The 24,964-nt window shown below is 52.0% G+C and overlaps 1 protein-coding gene across 1 annotated transcript in view; it reads right to left on the minus strand.

Moving 5' to 3' along the window:
* The window catches only part of CORO2B (coronin 2B), a 113,491-nt gene that overhangs the window by 14,606 nt on the left and 73,921 nt on the right, over positions 1–24,964 (minus strand). The window contains exon 3 of the mRNA XM_090028880.1: positions 8,999–9,115. Within this exon, the coding sequence (XP_089885006.1) occupies positions 8,999–9,115 (117 nt within the window). The remainder of the gene's footprint in view (positions 1–8,998; positions 9,116–24,964) is intronic.

Raw genomic sequence — 24,964 nt, forward strand, 5'->3', positions numbered from 1 at the left:
AGGAATAGGTTAAAATCCAAAAGCTGAACCTTCTGGGCTAAAGTCTGCCGTTTCCCCCACGGTGAAGCCAAGCTAATTCCACCAAATCAACGGGCACTTGCATTAAAGTGTGCGTGTGAGAGACAGAGAGACAACCCGGGTGCATCTCTGAACAGCGGGCTCCAGGCGTTCCCGAGGCAACACGAGCTGCTGCAGAGAAGACACTTTGCTTATGCCAAAGAAGTGGAGGAGCCCATAAAACACCAGGAGAGAAACTTCACTAGGTTCACCGCAGAAGTGGTGCAAGCCCACGAAGAGGCTGCCAGCTCATGGTTTTAGCTAGGACCACGGGGACGGGACCTCGTTTGCACCGCGGCCCCGGGTGTTCGAGGCTGATCTAGAAGCATCCTCTTGAAGATGGCGACCAGCTGCAGAAGGTGCCGGGTCTTTCTTCCAGACAGAGGAAGTGCAAAAGCAAAGCCAGAGCGGTTACGGCCCTCCATGCCCTCAGGCTGAGCTTTGACCAAATGGTCGTGCTTTTGCAAAACTCCCGGGTGTGCGCTGGAGTTAATTTATACAGGGCCTCTGCAGTGTTTGCTCGGCTGGCGACCTGCAACATGCTGACAGCCTAAAAAGCCGCCTTGGAAGACTGCCACGCTACGGATCGAGCAGGTGCTCACGTCAGGAGCAGGTAAAATAGTAATGAAGCTCTGCAGAGTGTGCAGCCAAGCCGCCGGTAGAGAGAGAGGCCGGCTTGTTCTTTCCTAACGCGCTGAAACCTCTCTCGGGATGCATCTTCACCTTTCACTCAACCGTTCGCCGTGAGAGAGCTCTGAGCGAGAAGAACAGCGCTGCAAGGTAGCAAGCACCACTTAGGTCAGCGCCCGGGGAAGGGGCGGGTTGGGAGGGTCAAACCCTTGTTAAACTGTCCGATATCTCTCCTTCTTTCGGTGATGGCACGCAGAAGAGAACTGTAATGGAAACTCAGGAGTCTTGATTCGGGGCCCCGAGGGCCTGTCTGGCTGGGCAACTTGTGCCTGGCGATCTGCAATGTGGCACCACGTTTGCAGCCTGGGGCTGTTGCAGCTGCGCCGTCTCTGGGATCCCCACAATAGTGTCTTTCCCATGACGTCTTTCCAGGCCCTGCAGCCTCTCCCCGCCCTCTGATATGTCCTCCACAGGAGGTCTGTATTGAGCAGATTCTTTCTGGTGTTGGGTGGTGGAACCGGAGCGTGCTCCATCCACTCCGTGCATTGACCTGGTATTGCAGTGCTTCCAGGACCGGTGCAAAAAAATAGGGGAAAAAAAAAAAGTCTTTCCAGTCTTCAGCCTGCGACTGTCATAACTGAGGCAGTTTCCTAGATATCATTCATCCCAGAATGGGGTCACCGTGGCCTGCGATCTGGCCACTCCGAGACCAAATACAGCAGGACCACCGTTCCCCGTCTGATGCAGTGGTCAGAAGGATGCTGGTCAGAAAACAAGGCAAAAACCTCAAGTTTTAGGACTGAGTTTCCTTCCACCGTGGGATGATAACTCTACTGTCAGGACAGCGAGACCCTTGAGCGCCAGTGCCCCAGCAGACAGGGAGTTCACCCATCTGAAATGGAGACTCATACTCCAAGGTCATGTGCTAACAACTGGAGTAACCCCCCTTCAGCTGTTCCACTTTGTAGAAATAAATATATACTGATTAAGCCCAAGGGATCTACTGGGAGACAGCAAAGGGCTGTCAGGTCAGTGGTGGGACCGTTTACTGGGATGAAGGAAATCCAGGATCAAGTGTTCAGTCTGCCCGGTTTTAGAGCAGGGACTTGAACCTGGGGTGCCCGTATCCCAAGGGAGCGCCTAACCACTGTGCTGTTGGCTACATGGAGATCACTGGGTTCATAAAGTGCAGGCACATAAAGAATAAGAAGAACTAACACCAAGTTTTATTGTGGAGCAGTAGATGAGAGAGTCTGCAGAAGAGACGAGCGAGGGGGATTGAACAGCAGCCGTCACCTCCCTGCAGTGGGGCTGCAACGAGGACGGAGCTGGGCTGGTCTCAGTGGGGGCAGGTGACAGGACAAGGAGCAATGGGCGCAGGCTGCAGCAAGGAAAGTTGAGGTTGGATATTAGGAAAAACTCTCACGAGGAGGGTGGTGGAGCACTGGAGCAGGTTACCCAGAGAGGTGCTTGGAGGTGTTTAAGACCCGGGTAGACGAAGCCTTGGCTGGGATGATGTAGTTGGGGCTGGTCCTGCTTGGAGCGGGGGGTTGGACTGGATGTGACCTCCCCAGGTCCCTGCCAACTCTCATTTCCCATGTTTCTATGGGTGTCTCCAAGTGACGATTAACAGCTACTATTAACTACCTGCTGCCTGACGGCCCATTTCCCAGTTCCCAGCCCCTCAGTCCCCTGTTACGGAGCTTCTTCAAATCATAACTTCTGTCACTTCAGGCTACTCAGGAGGTGCCATTCTCTCATCTGCCCCCAGTCTGGGGCTGAGAAAGTTTACATCGGGACATACATTCCCACAAAAGGTTTGTGTTGTGATGCATCTGTGCTTGCCAGCTAAAAGCCTCTTACTTGCAACACCCGCCCCCCACCCCACCAGCTCAGGATACGCCTCAGTGGATGTGGAAAAGCAACACGAGGCAACCACCACTGGCTTACACTGGATTTCATGCCCATTCCCAGCCTGTTTTTAAAGCACCACATTCATTTATGGCCCGGCACAAATCCTGTTCACAGCAGTGCCCTGTACTCTGTAATACCACACCTGACTCAGGCCATGGGAATAGGAACGGCCGAAGCGAGGTCCCTTTGCTGCTGCTTGTTTCTGCAATCTCATATAATGCGTCAGGACCTTTCGGGACAGGTGTCAGGCAGAAGACTGAACCCCCGTCATGGGTATGAGGAGGTGACATATACATATGGGCGAGGGCTGGGTAGCTAGGGAATAATTACAACTTAGTGCCAAGACGGAGCGCTCGTCAGAGAGGTCTATTAGCAAGACAGGCACAGGGCAGGACATGGTGTGTAAGTTATAGATGGTGAAATTAGTCCTGTCGTAAAATCCTCATCACTCCCTGGGAGAGGATTAGCCCTATACGATGCCCCAGGGCCGGACTTAAAATGCTCCCCGGCTCCTGCGTCACGACAGAGGCCCCGGAGAGCCGTGTGTCCCGCTTCGCCGAGCCTGCTCCGGAGGGTGCTGCTCTGCCACCGATCGTCCCCTTGAAGCCGGGCTCCCACCTCTCTTCCATCTTCTCCCACGTCACCTCAGGAGGTGCTCCACTCCTCGGGACTGCAGACGTTTGGCACGGGTCCCTCACCTGTGGCGGTCTTCGGCGCCTCGGATGCTGCTTCTTGGGACTCTGATAATGCCCCCGCTGCCTCCGGGCCTCACAGGTTTCCTAAGCGGTGCACGCAGGATCGGAAAAGAGAGTTGTCCAGCCCTATCATGTGTGGACAACCTTTGCTCCGGGCATTTCGTTAGCGGCTCTGAGTTCCCCAGGGCCCAGCTGGAGTGCTTGGGAGGACTGTGGACTGACGCCTCGCTCTCCTTGGTGCCATGCATTGCAATCAGCCCAATGATCCACGCCGCGCGCCTGGATAGGAGTCGTCACAGCTCGGGATCACGGCCCTGGATGGCCTCTTTCCTCCTTCTCCTACGGTAAGAGGAGCGTAGGAGCCACTACCTTGATGCCTGGGAACCCCTCTAATGCCTGGTCCAGTTTGCCCTGGCCCACTTCTGAGGCTGGGTGATGCCCTTAGGTATCTGGAGCTCGCAGCGCTGCCCGGAGGTGTGTGTGGCAAGGTGGTCCGGTGGCTTGATGGCTCATCTTGACGTCACATTTCCAATGGATGGATTTGCCCTGGCCGTGTGTTCCCCATCACTGGTAATGCATCGTGACTTCTTCCAGGGCTCAGCCCAGTGGCTCACAGCCCAGGCCCGACCTCGGTTTACTCAAAGACTTGCTCACCACTTGCAGGCTGCTGATCTGACTTGCCTCCCAGACTTTTCCTGGACCGTCACAGCCGCAGCACACCAACTCTACCTGAATCGAAGGCATCATTATGCCGAGAGAAATCCGGGGTACGTCTACCGGTTCAAGTCTTGCGTGCCTGAAGCTATCCTGGGGCGGCCACGTGCTACAGGCACAGAAACTATTTCCTGCTCCCCCACCACCCAGTGGCAAGGCACTGAAATAAACCCACCTTCAAGCAGCTAAGCCGAAATCCTGATATAATTCACACTGGTGCACAAAACTGCCCATGATAGCAGTATAAAGGTACTGTGTGCCCAAGCCCTTTCATTTTTCTAGGCTAAATGACCCAAACTCTAATTTTTTCCCCATAAAACAATGTTATCATTCCCTTGATCATCCACGGCAGCTGAAAATCTGTTTCCATTTCTGCTCTAACTTGAATTCATCTTGTGTGAGAATGGGTACCTCCTCTCTGGGTAGCCTGCTACTGCTTAACCACCCTCACATTGAGAAAGATTTTCTTAACATCAGTTTCCCTCGCTGCAAGCGAAGACTCCCATTCCCAGAGGCCACACAGACTAATCAATCACCATCCTATGTATATCCAGCCTTCAGGTATTTGAAGACTGTTTGTTGACCCTCCCCCCCCCTTCCATCTTCTTTTCTCTGGAATAAATAATCCCAGTCCTAGTCTGGGATTTTTCCCACTGTTACCCTGCCAGGGTCATCTCTGCATGCAGACTCAGCTCTTCCCTCTGCTCCCAAGACTTTTTGTCTGCAGTGCATTCCTGATAGCCCGCGTCTCTCCGGGCTGCCTGCTCGCGCTGTTCCCGGGCACGGCCTTGTCTGCATGTTAATCACACGCTCTCTCTCGTGCATTGGCTTTCAGTGACCTGCTCCCTGCCACCGTATCTCCTGTTCCACGTACTGGGTAATAATGCAAGATGCGTCGGTGCTTCGGGAAGGCAAGCGGCTCTTTATTAAATAAGCTATTGAGGTGCAGCTACCGCAGCCTGTATTCGAGCCGCAGGCCAATGGACTGATTTTCCGATGCCTCCTCCAAACCCTTCTCTCTCGCAACTTGTCCTTCTCCTTCCAAGGTCCAGGCAACTTCTCCACGGAGGGCACGGCACTTAATGCAGGCTACCTGCAAGAGGAGCCGGGCAGCCTGGCCCCAGGCATGCCGCCTTCAACCTTGGATACTGAGTCTGTAATGGATCAATGGCATTTCTAAGCAGTTTATCCCTCACATGATGCAAGCCTTGTAATACATCCCCAAGTCAGAGGACGCCTAAAGCACCCTTAAATGATACCAAATGGAAACAGATACTGGAGCCAGGTAATAAGCAGACATTATCCAGGGACCTTCTCGCTACTCTCGGAGGGTTAGGGATCAGCAACCTTGCACTTGCTTCCAGCACATCACAGCGAAAGACCCAGGGACAAAGAACAAAAGCCAGTGCAGGGGTTGGGAGGGTAGTGGGGTGACAGACACCCAGTGCACGCCTCGTTTACTCCCAAGTGCTCCGAGCTACGGCTGGATCAGGGTACGCAGGAAGCGAGCAACCTGAATCGCTCCCTGCCAGCTGAAGATTAGATAATCCAGTACCAGTTCATAGTATCACAGAAAATTTGGAGGGGACGTCAGGAGGTCACATCTAGTCCAACCCCTGCTCCAAGCAGGACCAGCCCCAGCTACATCATCCCAGCCAAGGCTGTGTCTAGCCAGGTCTTAAACACCTGCAAGGATGGAGACTGCACCACCGCTCTGGGGAGCCTGTCCCGGCGCTTCACCACCCTCCACATGAGACAGTTCTTCCTAACATCCAACCTCAACTTCCCTTGCTGCAGCTTGAGCCCATTGCTCCTTGTCCTGTCATCTGCCCCCGCTGAGACCAGCCCAGCTCCAGCCTCTTTGGAAACAACCTTTCGCTAGTTGAAAGCTGCTGTTAAATTACTCCTCAGTCTTCTTTTCTCCAGATTATGGTGCTATAGTCTATATACCTATAGTCAGACTATAGGTGATTCACCATTAAACAAGCTGGGAGACAGCAATCAGACCAAGCCTGGCCATGCAAGCAGGGTCCCTAAAATCCCTGAGCATCCCTTAGCTAGCCCACTGCACCACTAAACTTTCAGAGGCAGCCGGACAGGGCTCTCCAGGGGAAAAGTTTTCTGTTTGGTTGGTTTAGCACGTGTCAGATGAGGTCCCTGCCTCTCCCTGGGAGAATGAGATATTTGAATTTTAAGCTTGTGCCATAAACCACTAAACTTCTGGGGTGAGCTGTGCAATGGAGACACTCTGAGAAGGGCAGCTTAGCTCCTGGAAATGGGCCGAAGTGGTCAGACTAGTTACTAAAGACTGTTAGACAGGGCTTGGCAGCCTGCTACATGGACTACGTTAGCAATTTAGAAAAAGAAATAGCGCTCCTCCAAGGGACGTCCCTAAGGAAATCGATGTCCAAGGAAGTTCTTGGCACGGAGCAACTAGGGAGCAGCACATGCAGCTGCTACGGTGACCGGTACTGCGCCTCCACGACCAGCTGCATTTGCACTATCGAGTCCGAGATCTGCACCCGTAACGTGCCGGGAGGCAGGACGGCTCATCACACGGGTTCATTCATTCAACACATGAAAAGCAGAGTCTTGGTGCCAAGCAGTTAACCCTGTACAGGAACCTGACTGGCATGTCTTCAGCAACTCTCATACCCTCTAGCATGCGGCATCTGGAAAGCGCAAGCCAAGGGCATCCATTAGACCGTGTCCCAGAGGTAAGGGCTACAGCGCTACTTCCAAACTTCCTTTCTATATTGTAATATTTTCCCACAAACCCAAACCCATACAGTAGGCCTTGGAGATCCCGGATGTCTGCTGAGCTTCAACCAAGACCACACCGGGTGCCTGCATCATAAAACAGTGACCAAAATGACTGTTCTTCTCTAAAATGAAAAAAGACCAACAACCAAGAGGAGAACCATGAACTAGAGGCTGTGGGTGACTACCTTGATTTCCTGGGTTTAAATGAACTGGCTGTGATGGATCACAAAGCACCCTCCAGACACTTAATATTCCCAGCTGACAGGATGAAATTGGGTATAATTCAAAGAGGGAGACAGCTTTCAGTGATTCATGGCTGCGATCTGAATATTTTCCCCTCAGTCCAAAGCTTCCCGGCAAGGTTTCAGTTAATAAAAAAAGCCAGCATGCTGGACTAGAAGCAGAGGATGAGACATTCAGATGATATGTATAACGAGACAGCAAGACGTCTCGAGGCAGAATGGCCCCCCGTTACAAACCGGGTCATCCCAGGCTCTTGGTTTTGCTCGGGGGAACCGAGGCACAGGTTTCTGCGGGCGACGGCAGGTTGTCAAGGGGGAAACGTTAGCGACCAGAAAGCAAAAGCGCAGCCGAGCAGGCGCGACCTAGCTCCTGCCTCAGCAGATTGCAAGGCCCCTCTTCTCTCATCGTGACAGTTGCATCGTTAGCATCGCCGCCGCCCCGCTGCTGACGAGAGTAAGAGGGGATTAATCACAGTGCTGCTGTTGGGGGGGGACAAGACGTTGCTGCCTGCAGCCGTACGGCTTATCTGCAGCGCGGGGATATAGAGGGAAAGCTAGGACACCAACAATACATGACATCACCGAGTCGCAGAGGGAGCTGCCTGGGCCAGACGGCAGCCGGAGAGCTGCAGGGAGCTCGCCGTGCACGGATAAAGCAGGAAGGGCCTGGGCGCACCCGTGGCACCGCTCTTGCGCCAGGAGATTTGCCGAAGCAAGCTACTTCGTTGGCAGCGTGCAGCTTTTCCTGGAAGCACGTGCCCCCGGCGCTGTCGCCCTCCCCGTGGCGGGGCCTGACGTCCAGGAACCGTCTGCCCGCCAGCCTGCCTCCTTCGCGGGAAACGCCCGCCGCTCAGAGCGCGTCGGATGGAGGAGGCCGCGAGCGGGAAAGATGCCAGGGGGGAGACGGGAGAGGTGTCTCCCCGTTTCCCGCCCCTCTTTTGCAGAACGTCCCTTCTGGGCGCGGGGGGCAGGACGGAGATGGGGCCGGAGGGAAAGCTTTGGACGGGGGCGCTCCCACGAGCCGAGCTGGAGTAAGGGCAGTGGGAGCCCCTGCCCTCGGGCGCGCCCGGAGCAGGGGCCTGGGGGAAACGCTGCCTCGGGGCTGGGAGCGTTTCGCTGTTTATCCGCGGGGTCTCAGATACCCGCCAGCCGCGCTCGGGGGGCCGTTCCCGTGCCCCGTCCCTCGCGCTGCCCACATGTTCCCCAGTGCAAAGTCATTGGGGCGGTCATTGGGGCGGTCACCTCGGTCCCACATGGCCGAAGAAGAGGCTGGAGAGCCGCAAGCGGCCGACACGCTGAATCCCTTCGCTAAGTCGTCTCGCCAATAAAGCCCAGCTGCTTTGCTGCCTCCTCTCCGCTCCTCTCCCTCCCTCCCTCCACCCATGACTGTCTCCCCTTTCATCCCGCTGCTCCCCCGGGGGCTCCAGCCCACTCCTTCCTGCCGCCTGCCAAGTCCCTCCGCCCTTCATCTCCCGTCTTCTGGAAGAGCCTGGCCCCTCGTCCGCTCCCGGGAGGATGACGAAGGACCCCGATTGCGATGAAAACAAAACAGAAGGAAATGGGGGGTGGAAAAATCACGGAGGAAAATTCAAAGCGAAATGACAGAACTAACTTGATGCCTCCTCCAAATCGCTGCTGAGTCACGCAGCCGGTCTCCTCCTCCTCCTCCTCTCTTCGCATGCATCCCTATAGAGTTTAAAACACACCTCTTCTGCACCACACACGCACACGCAACTGTAGGAGCTCAGGCCCCAGGCACGTAGGGTTATATTTATGGAGAGGGGAACGCCCTGCATTGATTCATGGGGGGGACCTTCCCCGCCAGGCTCCCCGGAGGGCTCACGATGCGTGCGAAGGAGCGAGAGACCGATCCAGGAGCACCCGATGAGCTTGCACACCAGGCAGGGTGAAGGGAAGCGCAGTCTGTTCACGCTGGCCTCCTGCTGAAATCTATACACCCTCCATTCACACGGTTTTACTCACCGAAGTGTCCTCTGAACAAGAGGCGATGATGTTCTCAATGAACGGGCTCCACTTGATGTCGAGCACGTTGCCCTGGTGGCCGCACACCTTGGGGTGGTTCGGCTCGATCCGGCCGGTCTGCAACCAAGAAACAAGGGATCAGTGACACCTCCGCTCCCAGCCCTTTCGTAACGCAGCCGTCCGTCCAGAGGAGAGCGGCTGCTCGGTAGCACCGCTCCTTTCCTCGGGCCGGAGCTACCGAGAGCTGAGATTGGGTTTCACCTGCTTTTCCACGACGTGGATGCACACAGCTAGGCTGACTCCACACGTGCAAAGCCTATCTAAGAGTGGCTGATTTCCTCTGGACATTGCCAGGGGCCTCCGGGCTGGTTTGCAGTGTGGGATCTGTAAAGCGAGCAAAAAAAGGCACTGCCCCAGAGAGCTGGCTGGAAGGAAAGAGGTGGCTCTGAGGAGCGGGAAATGCTTGCTTGGTGCTAGACCACCCTGCCCACAGGCCGCTGCGTGGGGAGAAACATCAGGTTAGCAAAGGCGAGCGAGTCAGGCAAGAGGGAAAAAGTCAGAACGAACCAAGAGCAAAGGGATCGCTTGTCGGGGCCTGCTGAGACATGATTACCAAAACCACAGCTCTGGGGCTGAGGCTCAGGCGGAGAGGTTTGCCATGCCAGCCCTCTGGGTTATTCAGCTTCGAGGGGACCCAGACACTTGCCCTGTTGTGCTGTAAATCCAGCAGCACAGTTCTGGGGTTTTTTCTTTCTGGAGAAATTTCCTTTTCTCCTTCTAGGCCACTCTCTATTCCTAAGTTAAGAAATATATTCATAGGCCCCTTCCCCTTTGCTATACAATGTCCTTCAGGTCCCCCGGTGTAATATTTTGAACCGGTTTCCTGCAGGCTTGTATCTCAGAAACAATGGTGGAGGACTTTCAGGAGCTTAGAGGATGCTGGGTCCATTGGAGAGTTCAAATTAGCTTGGAGAAGTCTGACGGACTAATGGTTTTATTTTTATTGTTCGACATGTTCCAAGCTGTAGGTTGCTATTTGCATCGTATTGGCAGGAAAGGTATATAAAAATAACACCCACGGCTCTGGTAATGGAGAGGTCCTGCCTGAGTCCTTAATCACCTGTGACTGGTACAGAGCTCTTGGGATATGGTTGGCCGTAGAAACTTCCCGTAGCAAATATCTGCAAGTGGCATAACATACACTCATTGCATCGGGAATTACATCTTGGGGTCCTCTCCTCCCAAACTTTGGAAGGGAGAGTGCCCATGATGCGCATGTTGAAAAAAACTATTTCATACAACCACACGTAACGGCTTAGAAAGCAGGAGCACCGGAGATTTTTTTGGTTTAAAACATACAATACTTAATTCCTTATCGATGTCGTTTTTTCCGATCAGTGAAGATTTCTGATCAGAAAATTTTTGCTTTTATTCTGGTGGCAGACATAACGTCAAGGCTTTGCAAGAGCACGGTTCACTCAGAGATTTCAGCAAAGAGCCATCTGAACGCGCAGCCCCTCGTGTTCCTATGTCCTCGGTCCAGCGCGGAGACGTCCCCGTCTTCACCGGCTGTGAAACGACGACTCCACGCGCTGCTCCCTCTCAAGCCCGCTGTGTTCAGCAGCCAAGGATCTGTTTGTCTGGACAGGAGGCTTCGGGCATTTCATTGTCCCTCCGTCCATCCTTTTTTACAAGCTCCGTGCCTGGGCTCCCCGTGTCCACTAGGAGGTACTCTCAAGCTTTCTAAGGCTTGAAAGCAAAATAGGTCAGAACATGAAACACGTTAAATATTTGATGGCGCTTTCAAGATCGACCTTTTCCAGCATTTAGCTCCCGGTTGCATTCAGTGCAAACAAGGCGGCTCCCGGGCGCAAGCGGTCTGCGATTCTGGTCGTCTAGTAGTGAATCGGGTACGCGTGCGACAGATCCGTAGGCATCCTTTGTGCAAATGCATGAAACTCCCTGGCTAGTGTTTCACAATCTGCTTGCACCACGAGGGAGAGGAAGGGTGTTTGCTAGGGCTGCCCTGCCCACCGCCTCGCTTTGGGGTCAGGGTCTAGCTGGACTCCCGGGGAGTGCAGACAACTGTGAGCAGTCAGATCCTGACATGCCAGACACGGGGATTCGGTCCTCAGACACGGCTCCCGGGGAGATGATTTGAATTAATTTGCCCCCACTGAGCACGTCTGCTAATTGCCAGGTAGTCTCGGTGATTGCCGCAGCGACATGTGGTGGGGTTGCTGCTTCCTCAAGCGTGGGCAGGTTTATTTCTCTATCACGGCCATCGGAGCACAGGAGAGCGGCCGCGGAGACGGCGTGCACCAGACGGTCAGCCTCCCCGCGAGACACGAGTCTAGCGTGGGGGCTAGCAGAGCAGCCGGGGGCCGCGTTACTCTCGCAACACACCGCAACCAGAGCAGCTGCTAAACGCATTGATTACTCGCCGAGCCCAGCAGAGACCGTCAGGTGTGAACAGGTTGCTTTCGGTGGAATATTAATCGCTTCCTCGATATCTTTGATCATTATTGGGATCGTGGCAGCAGATAGAGGTGCCCAATAAGGGATCGGGGCACTGGACGCACTCGTGAGTCGGCCCATCGTCCCACAGATCTTAAGGCCCAAATGTTAAGACATATGCCTCCGTGATGCCAAGTGCCTATATTATTCAGAGCATCTAATGTGCGAGATGGGCATTTTAAAAGAAAACACAGGGCAAAACTAGAATGCAAAATTACACGACAAGCTGCAAATTTGGCCCGTGACATACCGGGGCGACGGCCAGCGCCAACTACCCTGATGCCGGGGTGATGCATCGGATGCAGGCCTGCGAATGGAAGGAGGATGGCAGACAACTAGCGGAGGGGGCAAAACACTGGGCAATGTACTCGGTCTTTGCAAAACCTCCCCTGGCTCCGATTTTTCAGTTTTCTACTTGGACCAAAACACGACCGATTTCAGCCACCGCAGACCTGATTGCAAAATGTTCCACTTCACTGAAAAACGCTCTCAGCCAGGGATGACTCCGCACAGGCAGAGAGACAACAGCACGGGCAAAGTTGGGGAAACAAATGTGGGCAGAGCAGGTTGCACAGCGGTGGCTCCCAGGAGAAGCGTGCTGGCTCTTGCGCTCTCCCTGCAGCGCCCGAGGCTCCCAAAGTAACTTTGGGTGTTTCTAGCCGGCATTAGGAGGTGGTAGCAGCCTGCATCACTGGAAATGCCTTCCTTCTGACAGCAAAGAACTAGGTCAGCAGAGATTGCCACAGAGCGGGTAGTGCGTTGCAGTCACCTGAATCCCAGCATTTGCTTGCTCGTCTTCAAAGGCTTTCTAACAAGGTTTATTTTATTTATTTACTGAAACCAACAAATCGGCTTCACTGAAATCAGCCTTTAAACCCGACCCGTATGCCAAGGTATCCTGGAGACCCAGGGGAGCCGGCTACCTGCGTGCTTCCGGTTAGCCACGTGTAAAAAAAAATGGGTATCCAACATTATGACTTTTAATGCATGAAGCAACGGACATTTTTCGAAACATCACTGTCTGAGTAATAGGGTCATTTTCAACAGCTCCCCTCTGCCCTTCACTAAAATCCATTACAGATGTTCATCGATGTCCAGGAACGTGACAGCCACAGGACTGCATCCCATTTAGCGCGCTTCCAACGAGTGCTCAATACTCGACTGATTTCTAACTCGCCGGCCGCCCTTTAATGAGGGCACGTTTCGCGAACTCCCTAAACATATGGCGCGTGGTTCCTTTTTACTCCACTGATTGATAGCATCAGTCAGCATGAATTTAACCTATATTAGGCCCCATTTCAACTGTGCCAGGTCCGGATTTGATGGCAAAATGGAGAAGGAGCTGCTGAAAGAGGCAGTGCTACCCACCTGCTCCTTGACTGCGGTCTCCGGTGGGATATTTCTGACGCGGGGGCTTGCATCACTCCAAAGATCCCAATTTTCTGCTTCTGCCCCCAGCCTGCCCTAAGGGACCCAGGAGAACTAGCAGCTTGTCCCCAGCCGTTTTAGACTCTCAGCTTCTACGAGACTCATTTGCTGTCTTGAGCTGTTCTGACCACCGTAATTGTCTGGTAACTTTGCTTTAATTAAGCAATCGTGATCGATGTACTGGGCACTTCTGAGGGATTAATGAACGGCTGAATGAGTCGAGGGTGGTTAATTCCACAGGAAGTGCTCCAGTTGGAGATCATTAGTGCTATTATGCATTGCTTTAGATTTTGAGGAGTAAAAGCAAACAAGCCGCTCTTTGGACATGTTTCCCATGGCACTGTCGGACCTCCGCAGCAGCGTGGGAAGGGCCTGAATAGCACCGGTGCTGGAAGGGACGATTCCACGGGGTTAATTCTGTCCTCGGACGGCAAACCCAACACATCTCTTCCTTCCCAACCACTCTTCCTACCTGGGTCGTGAGCTCACTAAATATGTTTGCAATACTTTTTAAGTGCATCCTCCAAAGCAAGCTCCTTGTTCAGCTCCTCCACTTGATGTATTCTGAATTACCATATTATCTTGCATACAATATGTCCCAGAATAAGACAGGCAAGGCTCTTTGAGTAGCTGTGATATCTTTTATTAAACCAACTGAGTAGTTGGAAAAAGTGTTCTTGGCAAGCTTTCGGGCACAGTCACCGTTCTTCAGGCGTCGGGAGTCTCTGCTGTTCTGAGACTCCAAGAAGTGAAAACTGTTCTGTTGAAAAGAAATGAAACTCTGCTGTTTGGAGACTCCATGAAAATGAAAAGTTTTCATTTCTTGGAGTCTCAGAACAGCAGAGACTCCCCATGCCTGACGAAGGGTGACTGCGCCCAAAAGCTTGCCAAGGAAATTTTTTCCGAGTACTCAATTGGTCTAATAAAAGGTATCACATCTACTCAAAGAACCTCGCCTGCCTACATCCTTAGACCAACACAGCTACAACCAAAAACCCAGCACCAGAATAAGATACACACCTTGCTTTTAAAAGGTAGAATGAAGGGGGGGAAAAGATCTTTCCCTGTAGTAACTGGGTGCATCTACACAAGACGCTGAACTGCACAGTAGCATAGTTTACTGCGCAGTAAGCATGTGCAACTACACGTGCACGTGCTTACTACAGAGTAAATCTTGCTAACCACAAGTAAATTTGCTACCTGCAAATGCAAGTAGCCAATTTACTTTTGATTAGTAATGGGGCAATAGCGCTCGTGTAGACGCCTGACCAGAAGCAAATCTGTTCCCTGTCAGCCCTCCCCCGGAGGTGGGAGATTGCTCCCTGCCCCCAGGAACTGCCTGCTGCCAGGGTGGGCTCTGCCACTGGTGCCCAAGCAGGAACTATGTCTCCCTGCCCCGGCAGGGGGGAGCTCCTAGCCCCCCGCTCTGAGATCGCGGTCGGGGACTGAGGGCTGGGAACTGTCCTGGTCAGGGGCAGGTCCCAAACCCATGCCCTGATTTGGTGACCAAGGCATGGGGCTTAGAAAGACCTTCATGGGTGAGGTAGGTCCCAGGCCCCTTTCCCAATCTGCTGATGGGGCAGCTAGCAGCAAGAACTGGAGGGGCAGGTCTCAGTCCCCTACCACTGATCAGGGAGCCAGGGCCAGGAGCTCCCAGCTGCTGAGGCAGAGGAACATTGTCCCCACCCCAGCAGCAGGCAGCACCCTGGGGGCAGGGTGTAATGTCCAGTCCTTGCCAGTGCTCCCTGCCAGCCCCTGGTCTAGCACCGGAGGGGAGCCTAGAGCACAGCCCACGGTGGTGGCAGGAAGCAGAAGCAGTTTGCTGCCATCGACAGCAAATCTGTTCCCACTTCCCTGAATGTGTAGACGCCCATCCGGGAGTAAACTGATCCCAAATCAAATGCCCGAGTAGATGCGCACCCTGAGTAGCAGCAGTGAAGGAGGGAGCTGAGCCTGATCGCATTTCTTCCCCCCCGTGAATCACGCACAGAAGGCACATCGACATGGCCTAATAACACTGCACAGTAGTGTGTCATGGCAGAAACCGTGCTAATCGCCTACTGAGCAGTGTCATTAGGCTAATGCACAGTGAGCGTCACTAAATAACTGTGCACTGGCACTACTGCACAGTAACTTCAGGTACTATGCATTTAGTTAGCCCTTTATTAAGGAAGTAGTAAACTAAATGCATGATGTCTATGGCACATTAATGAACGTGTAGACACGCCCAGAATTTACTTTCACTTTTGCCCACCAAGTGGCAGAAACTGCTCTAACCATATTCCTTGCACATGTTGCACACTCCGATTTCCAGCAGCTGTTTTTTGAGGGGGAAAAAAAGGAGAATATATAGTAATCACTTCCCTCCTCTCTTCCCTAATTGTGGCAGAAAAGGGCTTGATTGAGCAGCTCAGGGTAGAGTGCACTGGTCTAAAGAGTCTGACACAAATGTAAATGGGCTGAGAACGAGATCTAGATTTTTGATTGTATTTTTTTGCTAACACAGAAAAAATATAAAGGCCATAGAGATGGAGACTGGAGATGAATGTAGTTCCTAGCGAGCGACCCTGGCTCCAATGTCTCCGACTCCTCTTGTCACAGATGGCGATCTTGAAATAAACCTATGGGATCTGCAATCAAGAGAGCGTTCGAGGAGCCAGACGGAGCTGGTTTCTTTTCAAATAGCATTTCCTTTGTTTCTGTGCAATGCTTCAAGGCCTCGACCGTCTAATTCCAGGTAAACTAGGCTCAGTGCTGTGACAGGGGGCTTGGAGGAGATTTTAGTAACCTGTCTTTGAGCCTCCTCTCCTCCAGGGCTGGGTGTTGGTTTCTGCAGCTCCTGCTTGACTGAAACAGCCTTGGATTGCACTGAAATAACTAGGAGGAACCGAGTTCAACACCGCTGCCAGTGCGGCGAAGCCCTGCGCTGGGAACCATTGGGAAAGCTGCACGGAGCCCACGCAGCCATCCAAGAAGCTCTTTTGCTTTCCCTGGTGGGAAACCTACTGACTTTGACCTCAGTAAGCCACAGAAATGCGGTACGGCAGAGGTGTCAGACTCCCTTTGTGCCCCAGGCTGGATCCAAGCGGGGATCCAAGCGGGCCAGATCCAGCCCAGGGCGTGGTGTGGTTGCAGCCCGGGGTGCGTGGCAGCAGCAGAGGTGGCAGCAGGGGCGAAGTGCCTGGACAGTGACCAGGGCTGTACGGGGTGATGCAGCCTCAGGCAGCGGGTTGGACTAGAGGCATCCCTTCCTGCCCAATTTCTCTACAATTCTCTGATCAGCCTTTGCTCACCCTCCTGCTGCTGACTGCCATGTCCACCAGAGCCCAAGGGCCATAGATGATCCTGCAGCAGGCCACTCTCCCAGGCCATGCCTCCAACTTCTGGTAGCCTGGTGGGCTGGAAAGACCGGCTCCATGGGCTGGAACTGGCCCCTGGGCTGTGCATTTGACACCCCTGTTGTACAAGAATCACAGAGCAAGAAAGATCCCTTTTTAGTCCACAATAAGGACATGGTTTTATGGATGCCCTTTCCCCCTTCCTCATCTCGCCTTCTGCAACGTGGAATTAATTTAAGTAAATCAACCCTGGATTACTTCGCTTGAGTCAGTCTAGCAGGGGAGGACCTGACGACTCGTGATGCCGCAAGCCCGTCGCACTGGGACAAAGACCGACACAGACATTTCTTAGGCTGTACCCGTCGGCTCCTGGCACCACAGCAACGGATGCTTTTGCTGAGTACGGTGGGAGGAATCGTCTGTCGTTTCTCGTGATTGTGGACAAGGAGGACAAGGACGCGTCCCCAAAGTAAACCAGTTCTGCCTCTCCGCAGCCCGACTGCTCTCAAGGCATGACCTTACCTGGAGCAATGGTCTCCATCACCCAGGATGCCATCACTTGTGGATCACAGCGTGCACGAGTGCAACACATTTTTGGCAAAAAGTTTTCATTTTCGTTAAAGACAGAAATATTCTGGTTTGGAAATCACGACATGGCGACTCCTGGGAACCCTTGCTCTTGGCCCTCTCTAGGCCTGGCTCCCTGCGGGATGATATCTGCCATCTGGACCATGACAAGGGGCTGCCCTGTTCCACCTCCATCCTTTACCAGGGACGACTGTGGTCATGGCAGTAGCTGTGGTCCGACCAGGGACCCCGAGGGGAGGACGAGGAGCACGACGTGTTTGGACTGCAGCTCCAGTCGGTAACTGTGGCAATGTTCCCAAACCAAAATATTTCCGTTTGCACTGAAAAAGCAAACCATGAAAATAATACTCCCTGACTAGGGCACAGCTGAAGAGATAGCTCTCCCTCCCGTGACGGTGAAGGAACGGGCATTTTAGATGTGTCCTGGCTGTCATTATTGTGACTTTATCCTGCAAGGTCAGCTCTCACCCAGGCATCTTTTTGAATTAGGCCCTAGGACAGGCAAACTGCCAAACAATGACCTTCTGTGGGAGGGAAAGGTTTTTACTGGCCCTGGAAAGGCAGAACAGCAGATTTGCAAGGTACAGAAAAATCCAGTATTCAGTAATTTCAGTAGAAGGCACCTTAGGATATTTTGCATTCTAGCAACACATGGCAGAGTCATTCAGACCCTCCCCTTTCCCTGCCTACCATGTGGCTGCAAATTACTGGACTGCAAAGCAGTTTTACAGGTTATTCTATTAAGTGCTATAACAGCCATCACTTACCAAAATGCTTTAGATAATCTAGCTGTCCACCTATTTTCATATTTGCATTAAGGCGACATTATTAACACACTGTCTGGAGTAGAAATTTATGCAACAGCTGTTCAATTCTGAGAGGACAGACCTTTTAACTCCATAAGTTAATATGCAGGCACTTTAATTTTGAGCTACCAGCTGAGTAATTTCCTTTGCTAAGTAGGTTTGATGATCCTTGTCAAAATTCATTAGGTTTTCTGAAGGACAACATGCAGTTCGGAAACTAAATGGCTCCAGCCCCCAAATCTGATGCTTTCCACTAAAGCAAATAAAAAAAATGCTGGCATTTCTCAAAACCAGTGGGTGGGATACTCCTAACATCCCCTGACGCTGGTGAAGCCACTGGCCTCCCTCGTTAAGGTGCCGCTTCCCACTGCCATGCAGGGAGTAGATGTGCGTGGGTGAAATATTAACAGAGGCAGCGAGTGCCTGGTTTAACAGCCCTTTTGCTGGTGGCAAAAGGAGAGGTCAACTTGCAGAACCGGTGAGCTGCAGCAATCAGAAAACAATGGACAAATGAAACACGTGTGATTAATGCTGACAGATGAAAAAAAGGGTGCTTTCATGCCATAATTTCGAACCCCATAAGCCTCCGCGCATTCAGCCCTCATGGACCTGTAATCACACGGTGAGGCTGTATCTATAACCCCCGGGCTACTCTGAGCTGGGTCCCAAATACCATTTCCTGGCGGTACGGGAGCACAACTCAGGAGCTGCTCTACTGAGTAATGTTTTGCCGTTAGGCTTCTGTAAACGTTGACTTTTTCATCACATGTGCCTCGCAGAGTAATTCAGCAACTTCAAATGTTCAATTTTTGTTTGCATGGGAAGTGGGGTAATTAAACAGGAGTATTTTGGAGCGAGAGAATTATTTTGATTGTGTCTTTGGGGAAATGAAGAAAAACGTCCATGAATTTTTCACATTCATTCAGACACTTGGCTGCTTGAGGAATGAAAATGAAACTTTGCCTTGAAAGTGGTTAATAATGGCAGTGACTCTGGAGTCCCGGCAAGGTCAAAACAGAGTTTCATCCTTACTCCAGTGAGTTTCAGTGGAGGATCTTCGTCTTCACTGTGGCATGTTAACGCAGACAGGCCTTCCTAACAAAACCATGCTCAAGAAATCTCATTCAAAAGGTGCTGAATTATTGTTATAAATCTCACCTGCTTCTACACATTTTATTTATTTTAAAATTAAGTGTCCACCTCCTAGCCAACAGAGGCTGACTCTAAAATGTATGCACTTCTTTTCACCGAGCAAACCCAGCAAGTCGAACAACAGCTACTACCCACACAGTTGTCACCTGCTCACAGGGATATTAAGGAAGGTTTCTGGTTGGCAGAAGAGGGCTGTGAGGACAGAACATAACTTGGCCTGTCACAAAGGATTTTTTTCTTTGAAGTGTCACCTGTCAGCAGTCTGAGACTTCAAAGGGTTTTTGGAACTGCTGCAAGCTTCTATGCAATATTCACTTATTAGTCTACACAGGAAATCCTATTTTGACATCATCAGTGTCAGCCTCATCTGAGGGGAACTGTTCATTGCCTCAGATCCTTTGACTAAAGGAAACTTCAGAGTTCACTGCTCCCTTTGAGAAAGGTTAAAGACATTGCAGCGGGCTGGCTGGCACTCCAGGCTGGAAGAGTCTGCAGGCTGGAAGAGTCTGCAGCTGGCAGGGACTACACCCAGCTGCAGGCAGCCAGGAGTGACTGCAGCTTGCCTTGGAGAACTGGACCAGCTGCAAAGGATGAGTGGCCGGCCACAGGAAGTTTAAGGCTCCTAGGGAAGGGAGCTAGGAGACAGGCTGATACTGAGAGAGGGAGAGGGTGCTCAGCTAATGGTAGCAGAATCACAGATGACGAGGGCTGGAAGGGACCCCAGGAGGGCACATCCAGTCCAACCCCCTGCTCCAAGCAGCACCAGCCCCAACTACATCATCCCAGCCAGGGCTTTGTCTAGCTGGGTCTTCAACACCTCCAAGGATGGAGACTGCACTACCTCTCTGGATGACCTGTTCCAGTGTTTTACTACCCTCCTAGTGAGAGAATTCTTTCTAATATCTCATCTCAACCTCCCTTGCTGAAACTCCCTTGTCCTGTCACTTGCCCCCACTGAGACCAGTCCAGCTCCATCCTCTTTGCAGCCCCCCTGCAGGGAGGTGAAGGCTGCTATTCAAACCCCCTCAGTTTTCTCTTCTGCAGACTACATCAGCCCATTTCCCTCAGCCCCTCCTCACAAGTCATGTCCCCCAGCCCCTGAACCATTTTTGTTGCCCTCTGCTGAACTCTCTCCAATTTGTCCACGTCCTTTCTGTAGCGGGGGCCCCGCAGCTGGACATGGGACTTCAGATGTGGTCTCCCCAGTGCTGAATAGAGGGGAATAATCACTTCCCTCCATCTGCTGGCACCGCTCCTACCGATGCAGCCCAGGATGCCAGTCGCCTTCTTGGCAGCAAGGACACACTGCTGGCTCCGATCCATCTTCTTGTCCACTGTCACCCCCAGGGCCTTTTCTACAGAGCTGCTGCCCAGCCCGTCACCCTTACCTGCACCAGTGCATGGGATTGCTCTGTCCTTTGCACTTTGCACTTGTCCTTGTTGAACCTCATTCCTTGTGGCCCAATCCTCCAATTTGTCACAGAAGGCAATCAGTTGGTCAGGCATGACTTGCCCCTGCTGAATCCATGCTGACTGCTGACTGCTCCTAATCACCTTTTTCTCCTCCAAGTGCTTACAAATGAATTTCTTGGGGATTTGATCCATGATTTTTCCAGGGACTAAGGTGAGGCTGACAGGTCTATAGTTCCCTGGATTCTCTTTTTTCCCTTTCTTAAATATGGGCACTATGTTTGCCCTTTTCCAATCACCCTGGACCTTTCCCGATCACCATAGGTTTTCAAAGGTGATGGCCAGTGGCTCTGCAATCACATCAGCCAACTCCCTCAGCACCCTTGGGTGCATCCCATACGGCCCCATGGACTTGTACACATCCAGCTTTTCTAAGTAGTCCCTAACCTGTCCTTTCACCACTGAGGGCTGCTCCCCTCCTCCACAAACTGTGCTGCCCCAGTGCAGCAGTCTGGGAGCTGACCTGGCCTGTGAAGACTGAGGCAAAAAAAGCACTGAGCACTTCAGCCAAGGACTCTCCCAGCATGGCAAGGCTGGAGGCAGCAGCGCTGTGAGGCTACGAGAGGACTGCACTGTGGTGCCAAGGGAGCAACGCAGAGCCACCAGCACCTTCTCAGGGCCTGGAGAGACCCCAGGACTGTGGGTCCCCTTCTACAGACCATGTTACACGTGTTACTGAGCACGGCTTGAAGTAGGAGGTTTCCTGTGCAGTAAGTGTGCCCAGGCAACTAGACTCCTGGAGCTAGGGAAATCCCTGAACCTGCTGTAGACATAAATATAAATATAGGGATTTCTTGCATGGGCTGCAGGTAGCAAGTAGCTGGGAAGATTATGCTATTGGCCTTATTGAAACCAAGTCAAAACTGTTAATTATGACCCTGCTCTTACAAATCTTATCCCCCTTGCTTATTCCATCTAATGTTTGCAAAGAGATATTGCCTTTATTTGCTCTTATGATATGCTCTTATCCTCATGCATCAGCATTTTGTGCTGTTATTGGCCAGATGAGTCCTGTGATAGTATCCCAGCTCCCCAGCTGGATAACCCTTTTGGTGTTAAAACAGCAAAAAGCTGGAATAAGCCAAGTACAAACATTCTTGAGTTTTTCTGATCATTTGCTTTCCGCCACAATACCTTTAAATAAAAATAATACGTTCCCGTCTAAATTCTTATTTGATTTCTGGAGAGCTACAAATTCTTTTGAAGCACTTGTTCCCCTCTTTCTTTTTTAAATTTAGGGCCCTCTTTACATAAACACTTTGTGGTATCTATTCAGTGTTAGTTTTAATCATTTTAAAACTTGCTCACGCACCCACGAAGAAAGGCTTTGCAAAACCAAAAGGGGGGAAAAATCAGCCAAATAATTAAAAATCTCAGAGACATACTAATTCCAAAATGTCTTGCTTTCCCAAGAGCCAGCTTCCCATTAATTGCTCATCATTTCTACTTAACCTTTGTATCTGACTAATAAAGTTATGCCTAGGCAACAGGAGAGAGAGAAGTTTCCCAATGAAAATGCTTCATATATTTCTTCAGTGGCTGGGATTCAAAGAATAAATATATTTTTCTTTTTGCTTAAAAAAGAAGGCCTTGTCTGCATAAGAGAGTTACCTCTCTTAGCTAACAGGGCTAGATTAAACTAAGGCTGGGTATTTGACCAGTCAATTGACTGGTCAGATATCAGTCAAAAACTGTAAAAAATTACCAATAGGTCCAAATAATACATAAAAAGCACACATTTTCCATTAAGAAATGTGCCAAAAACAGTAAAAAAAAATCATATTTCTCTCAAGAAAACTACAATTTTTTTTTTTGTAAAATCGCTTTTTGGTTTTTGTCTGGATTTTGGTTTTGCTTTTTGTAAAATCTCTTTTTGTTTTTTCTTGTGAAATTGCTATAATCTTTGACCAGTCAAAGCCCCCCCCACAGTCAATTGGCAATATTTGATGATGGATTAGACTGTAAATTGGTTAAACAGATTTGGTAAACCCAGAGTCATTCCTGCATGGGCTTTCGTATTTCATTTTAAACCAGGTTGATTCTAGACGAGCTAAAGTCGATTCAGATGCTGTTTAAATCAAAATGTGTCACATCCAAAACTCAGTGGTATCCCAAAATGATCCATCACACCAATTAGCATTAAAGTGCTTCGATCCTATGGTGACGGATATTAGGGGAAAGAAGGAACTCCCGGTTTTACTTCTGGAAGGACTTTTAAGAGGAGATGCTTTTAACTGGGTGACGACCATCTCACCACGGCAGCACCTTCGGGATGTTACCATTTGCAAAAAGGAAGAGGTGAAGAGATGAGGTCGAAGTGTACCGTCTCTTACTAGGGGGAGGAGGTGGAGCAGACATTTTCAGGGGAAAATGCTTAGAAATGACAAATGTTTATCAACTTTGCATTGGCAGACACTTGGCGACACGACCAGAGCGCACAGCAGGGGAGAAGGCTCCCTTGTAAAATTAATTAATTGAAAAACTCTGTTCGGACTGTGCCAAAGGCTGCTAGCTGGATCCAGATCGGCTCTGGGACCGGGACAGGCATGTACATACCAGAAAGGGTTTCTTGGGCTCGGGACCGATTTTCTGGGCGCAACCCCACACCTGCACATGCTTGCAGGTCAGTGCTTAGTGAGGGTGGCCACGTGGGGTGCAGGACAGCCCGGTTCAAGTCCCCCCTTTATAGCACAGAGCTGAGCCACAGCCTCATGCGTCCCAGGGAGCTCCTGCAGCCCCCAGGGCCGTTCAGGGGCAGGTGAATCCACGCGACTTTGTTTCTCCATGCAAACTTTTACAGGCTTTAGGTTTCTGAGTTGGACAACGTCTGAAACCACAATGCTGAACATATATAGCTGCCCACCCATCGACCCCAGGGTCACGACAGGAGCACGCCTTTCCTCTCACACAGCGGTGATTGATGGGAGGATGCCAACAGGGAACCTCGAAAGGACACGCGGGACAGCCTCCATATCACCCCCACATCCTGCCCTTTGCAAAGGGTAGCAAGTCACTGCAGCCGAAGCTGGAACCGTGGCGGGACACGAGCCCTGGAGACGTGCACAGGAGCCCCTCGCCTTTCAGGCCAACCTCAGCTCCCACGTGCTCACGAGTACACGTCCTTCCAGCACCTGGACTCCTTCGCCTTCCTCCCCGCGCTGGAGCCGCTGGCTCACTGGGGAGTGGTGCGTCCCCAAACCCAGGGCCATTCAAAAAGGCAACCCTGGTGAACAGACCAGCCGGTCGTTCCCTACCCTGGCTATGACTACTCCGCTCCCTCAGAGGAAAAGCAACTTTTTTTTCCGTGCAGAAAACAATGAAAGAAGCAGCTTTGTCGTAGAAGAGGCAGTGGCTTGAGGCAGGTCTCCTTGATCTCCTGGAAACTCTTAACAAGGGTCCTGTCGTGATGGTACGACTATCTGCCCCCTCGGCTTCCAGCACAACTGGGGACCTACCAGCACGTACAGCTCCGGCAGCAGCGATTGCAGGCAGCGGGCTGGCCTCCGCAGCGGTGCCCCACTGCGCAGGGTCTTGCAGGGCTGCATTTCCACTGCCTTGCACACCTGAGCAGGCAGCATGCGTCTGACCGCGCTTCCCAGGGGACAGAAAAATGCAGCAGCCCTTGCTGGCTCCAGCAGGATGGGACAAGCTCCTGTGCCTGGCTGCAGATGGAGGTGGGGATTGTCTGGCTCCCTGCAAGAGAAGACGGATGCCCCGCAGGGAGAGGGGGAGAGCTCTTCCCAGGTGCCGACGTGCTCCGCCTGGCCTCGCTGGTTCTCCCAAGGGCTCCACACAGAGATTCACCCCTGAGCCGCACAAGGACCCCGGCAGCGAAGCCGCGCTGGCAGGGCAGCTCCGATCGGGTCACCCCGGGCATTGACCTTCCAGTGTCCCACACGGGTGCAAATCCTGAGCATCCTTGCCAAGGACGAGCGTGACTCCAGGCGACGCCGGCTCTGCTGGGGAACGGGGAACAAGCAAAGGGCCACAGGACGAGGCGGGGGGCCTGCGCCACGAGGAGCACGGCTCGACGCTGCGTCTCGCACCTCAGGTATTTAAGCAAACGGCAGGAACAGAACTAATGGAAGATGACGAGCAACTAGGGACTGGTTATCGTGCAGCCTTTCTTTTTTAATAACAGTTAAATGAAAAGAGACATCATTCGCTGCATAAATACAGCTTTTGTTGTGCCTGCGACTGGCCAGCTGGGATTGCTGTTTCGGCTCTGAATGGGAGGCTGCCGACGATTCAGGAGACAGCAGCAGGGCGAGCGGTAACGTGGTCTTGCTACCATTAGGCTCAGGTCTTGCTTCCAGGGGTCCCTATGGAGATACGACCGCGACCTAGATTCAGCGTTTTTGCATATGCCACGCAGCATACGGTGGTAAATCAGCCGTTGCATTTGCCACGGAGGATGGCAGCCCCGTCATAAAGCCGCCACAATCGGCTCTGATGTGGGAGGACACGACGTGCCACTTGCACTCTTCTCTCCAGACCACTTGGCCAAAAAAAGCGAGGTGTAAAAACTTACCTACAGTCATTCCCGGACTGGAGTAATTTCTGGACACGCAGCAAGCTTGGCATGGATGCCTCTTGCCTTTTTTTGTCTTATTAAGTTCGTGTTTTTCCCCAAACCTTCTCTATTCTCTGGTTGGTTGCATCAATGT

The sequence above is a fragment of the Crocodylus siamensis genome, chromosome 15, assembly GCF_052110815.1.
Source record: "Crocodylus siamensis isolate JL-2025a chromosome 15, ASM5211081v1, whole genome shotgun sequence".
NCBI classification, from domain to species: domain Eukaryota; kingdom Metazoa; phylum Chordata; order Crocodylia; family Crocodylidae; genus Crocodylus; species Crocodylus siamensis.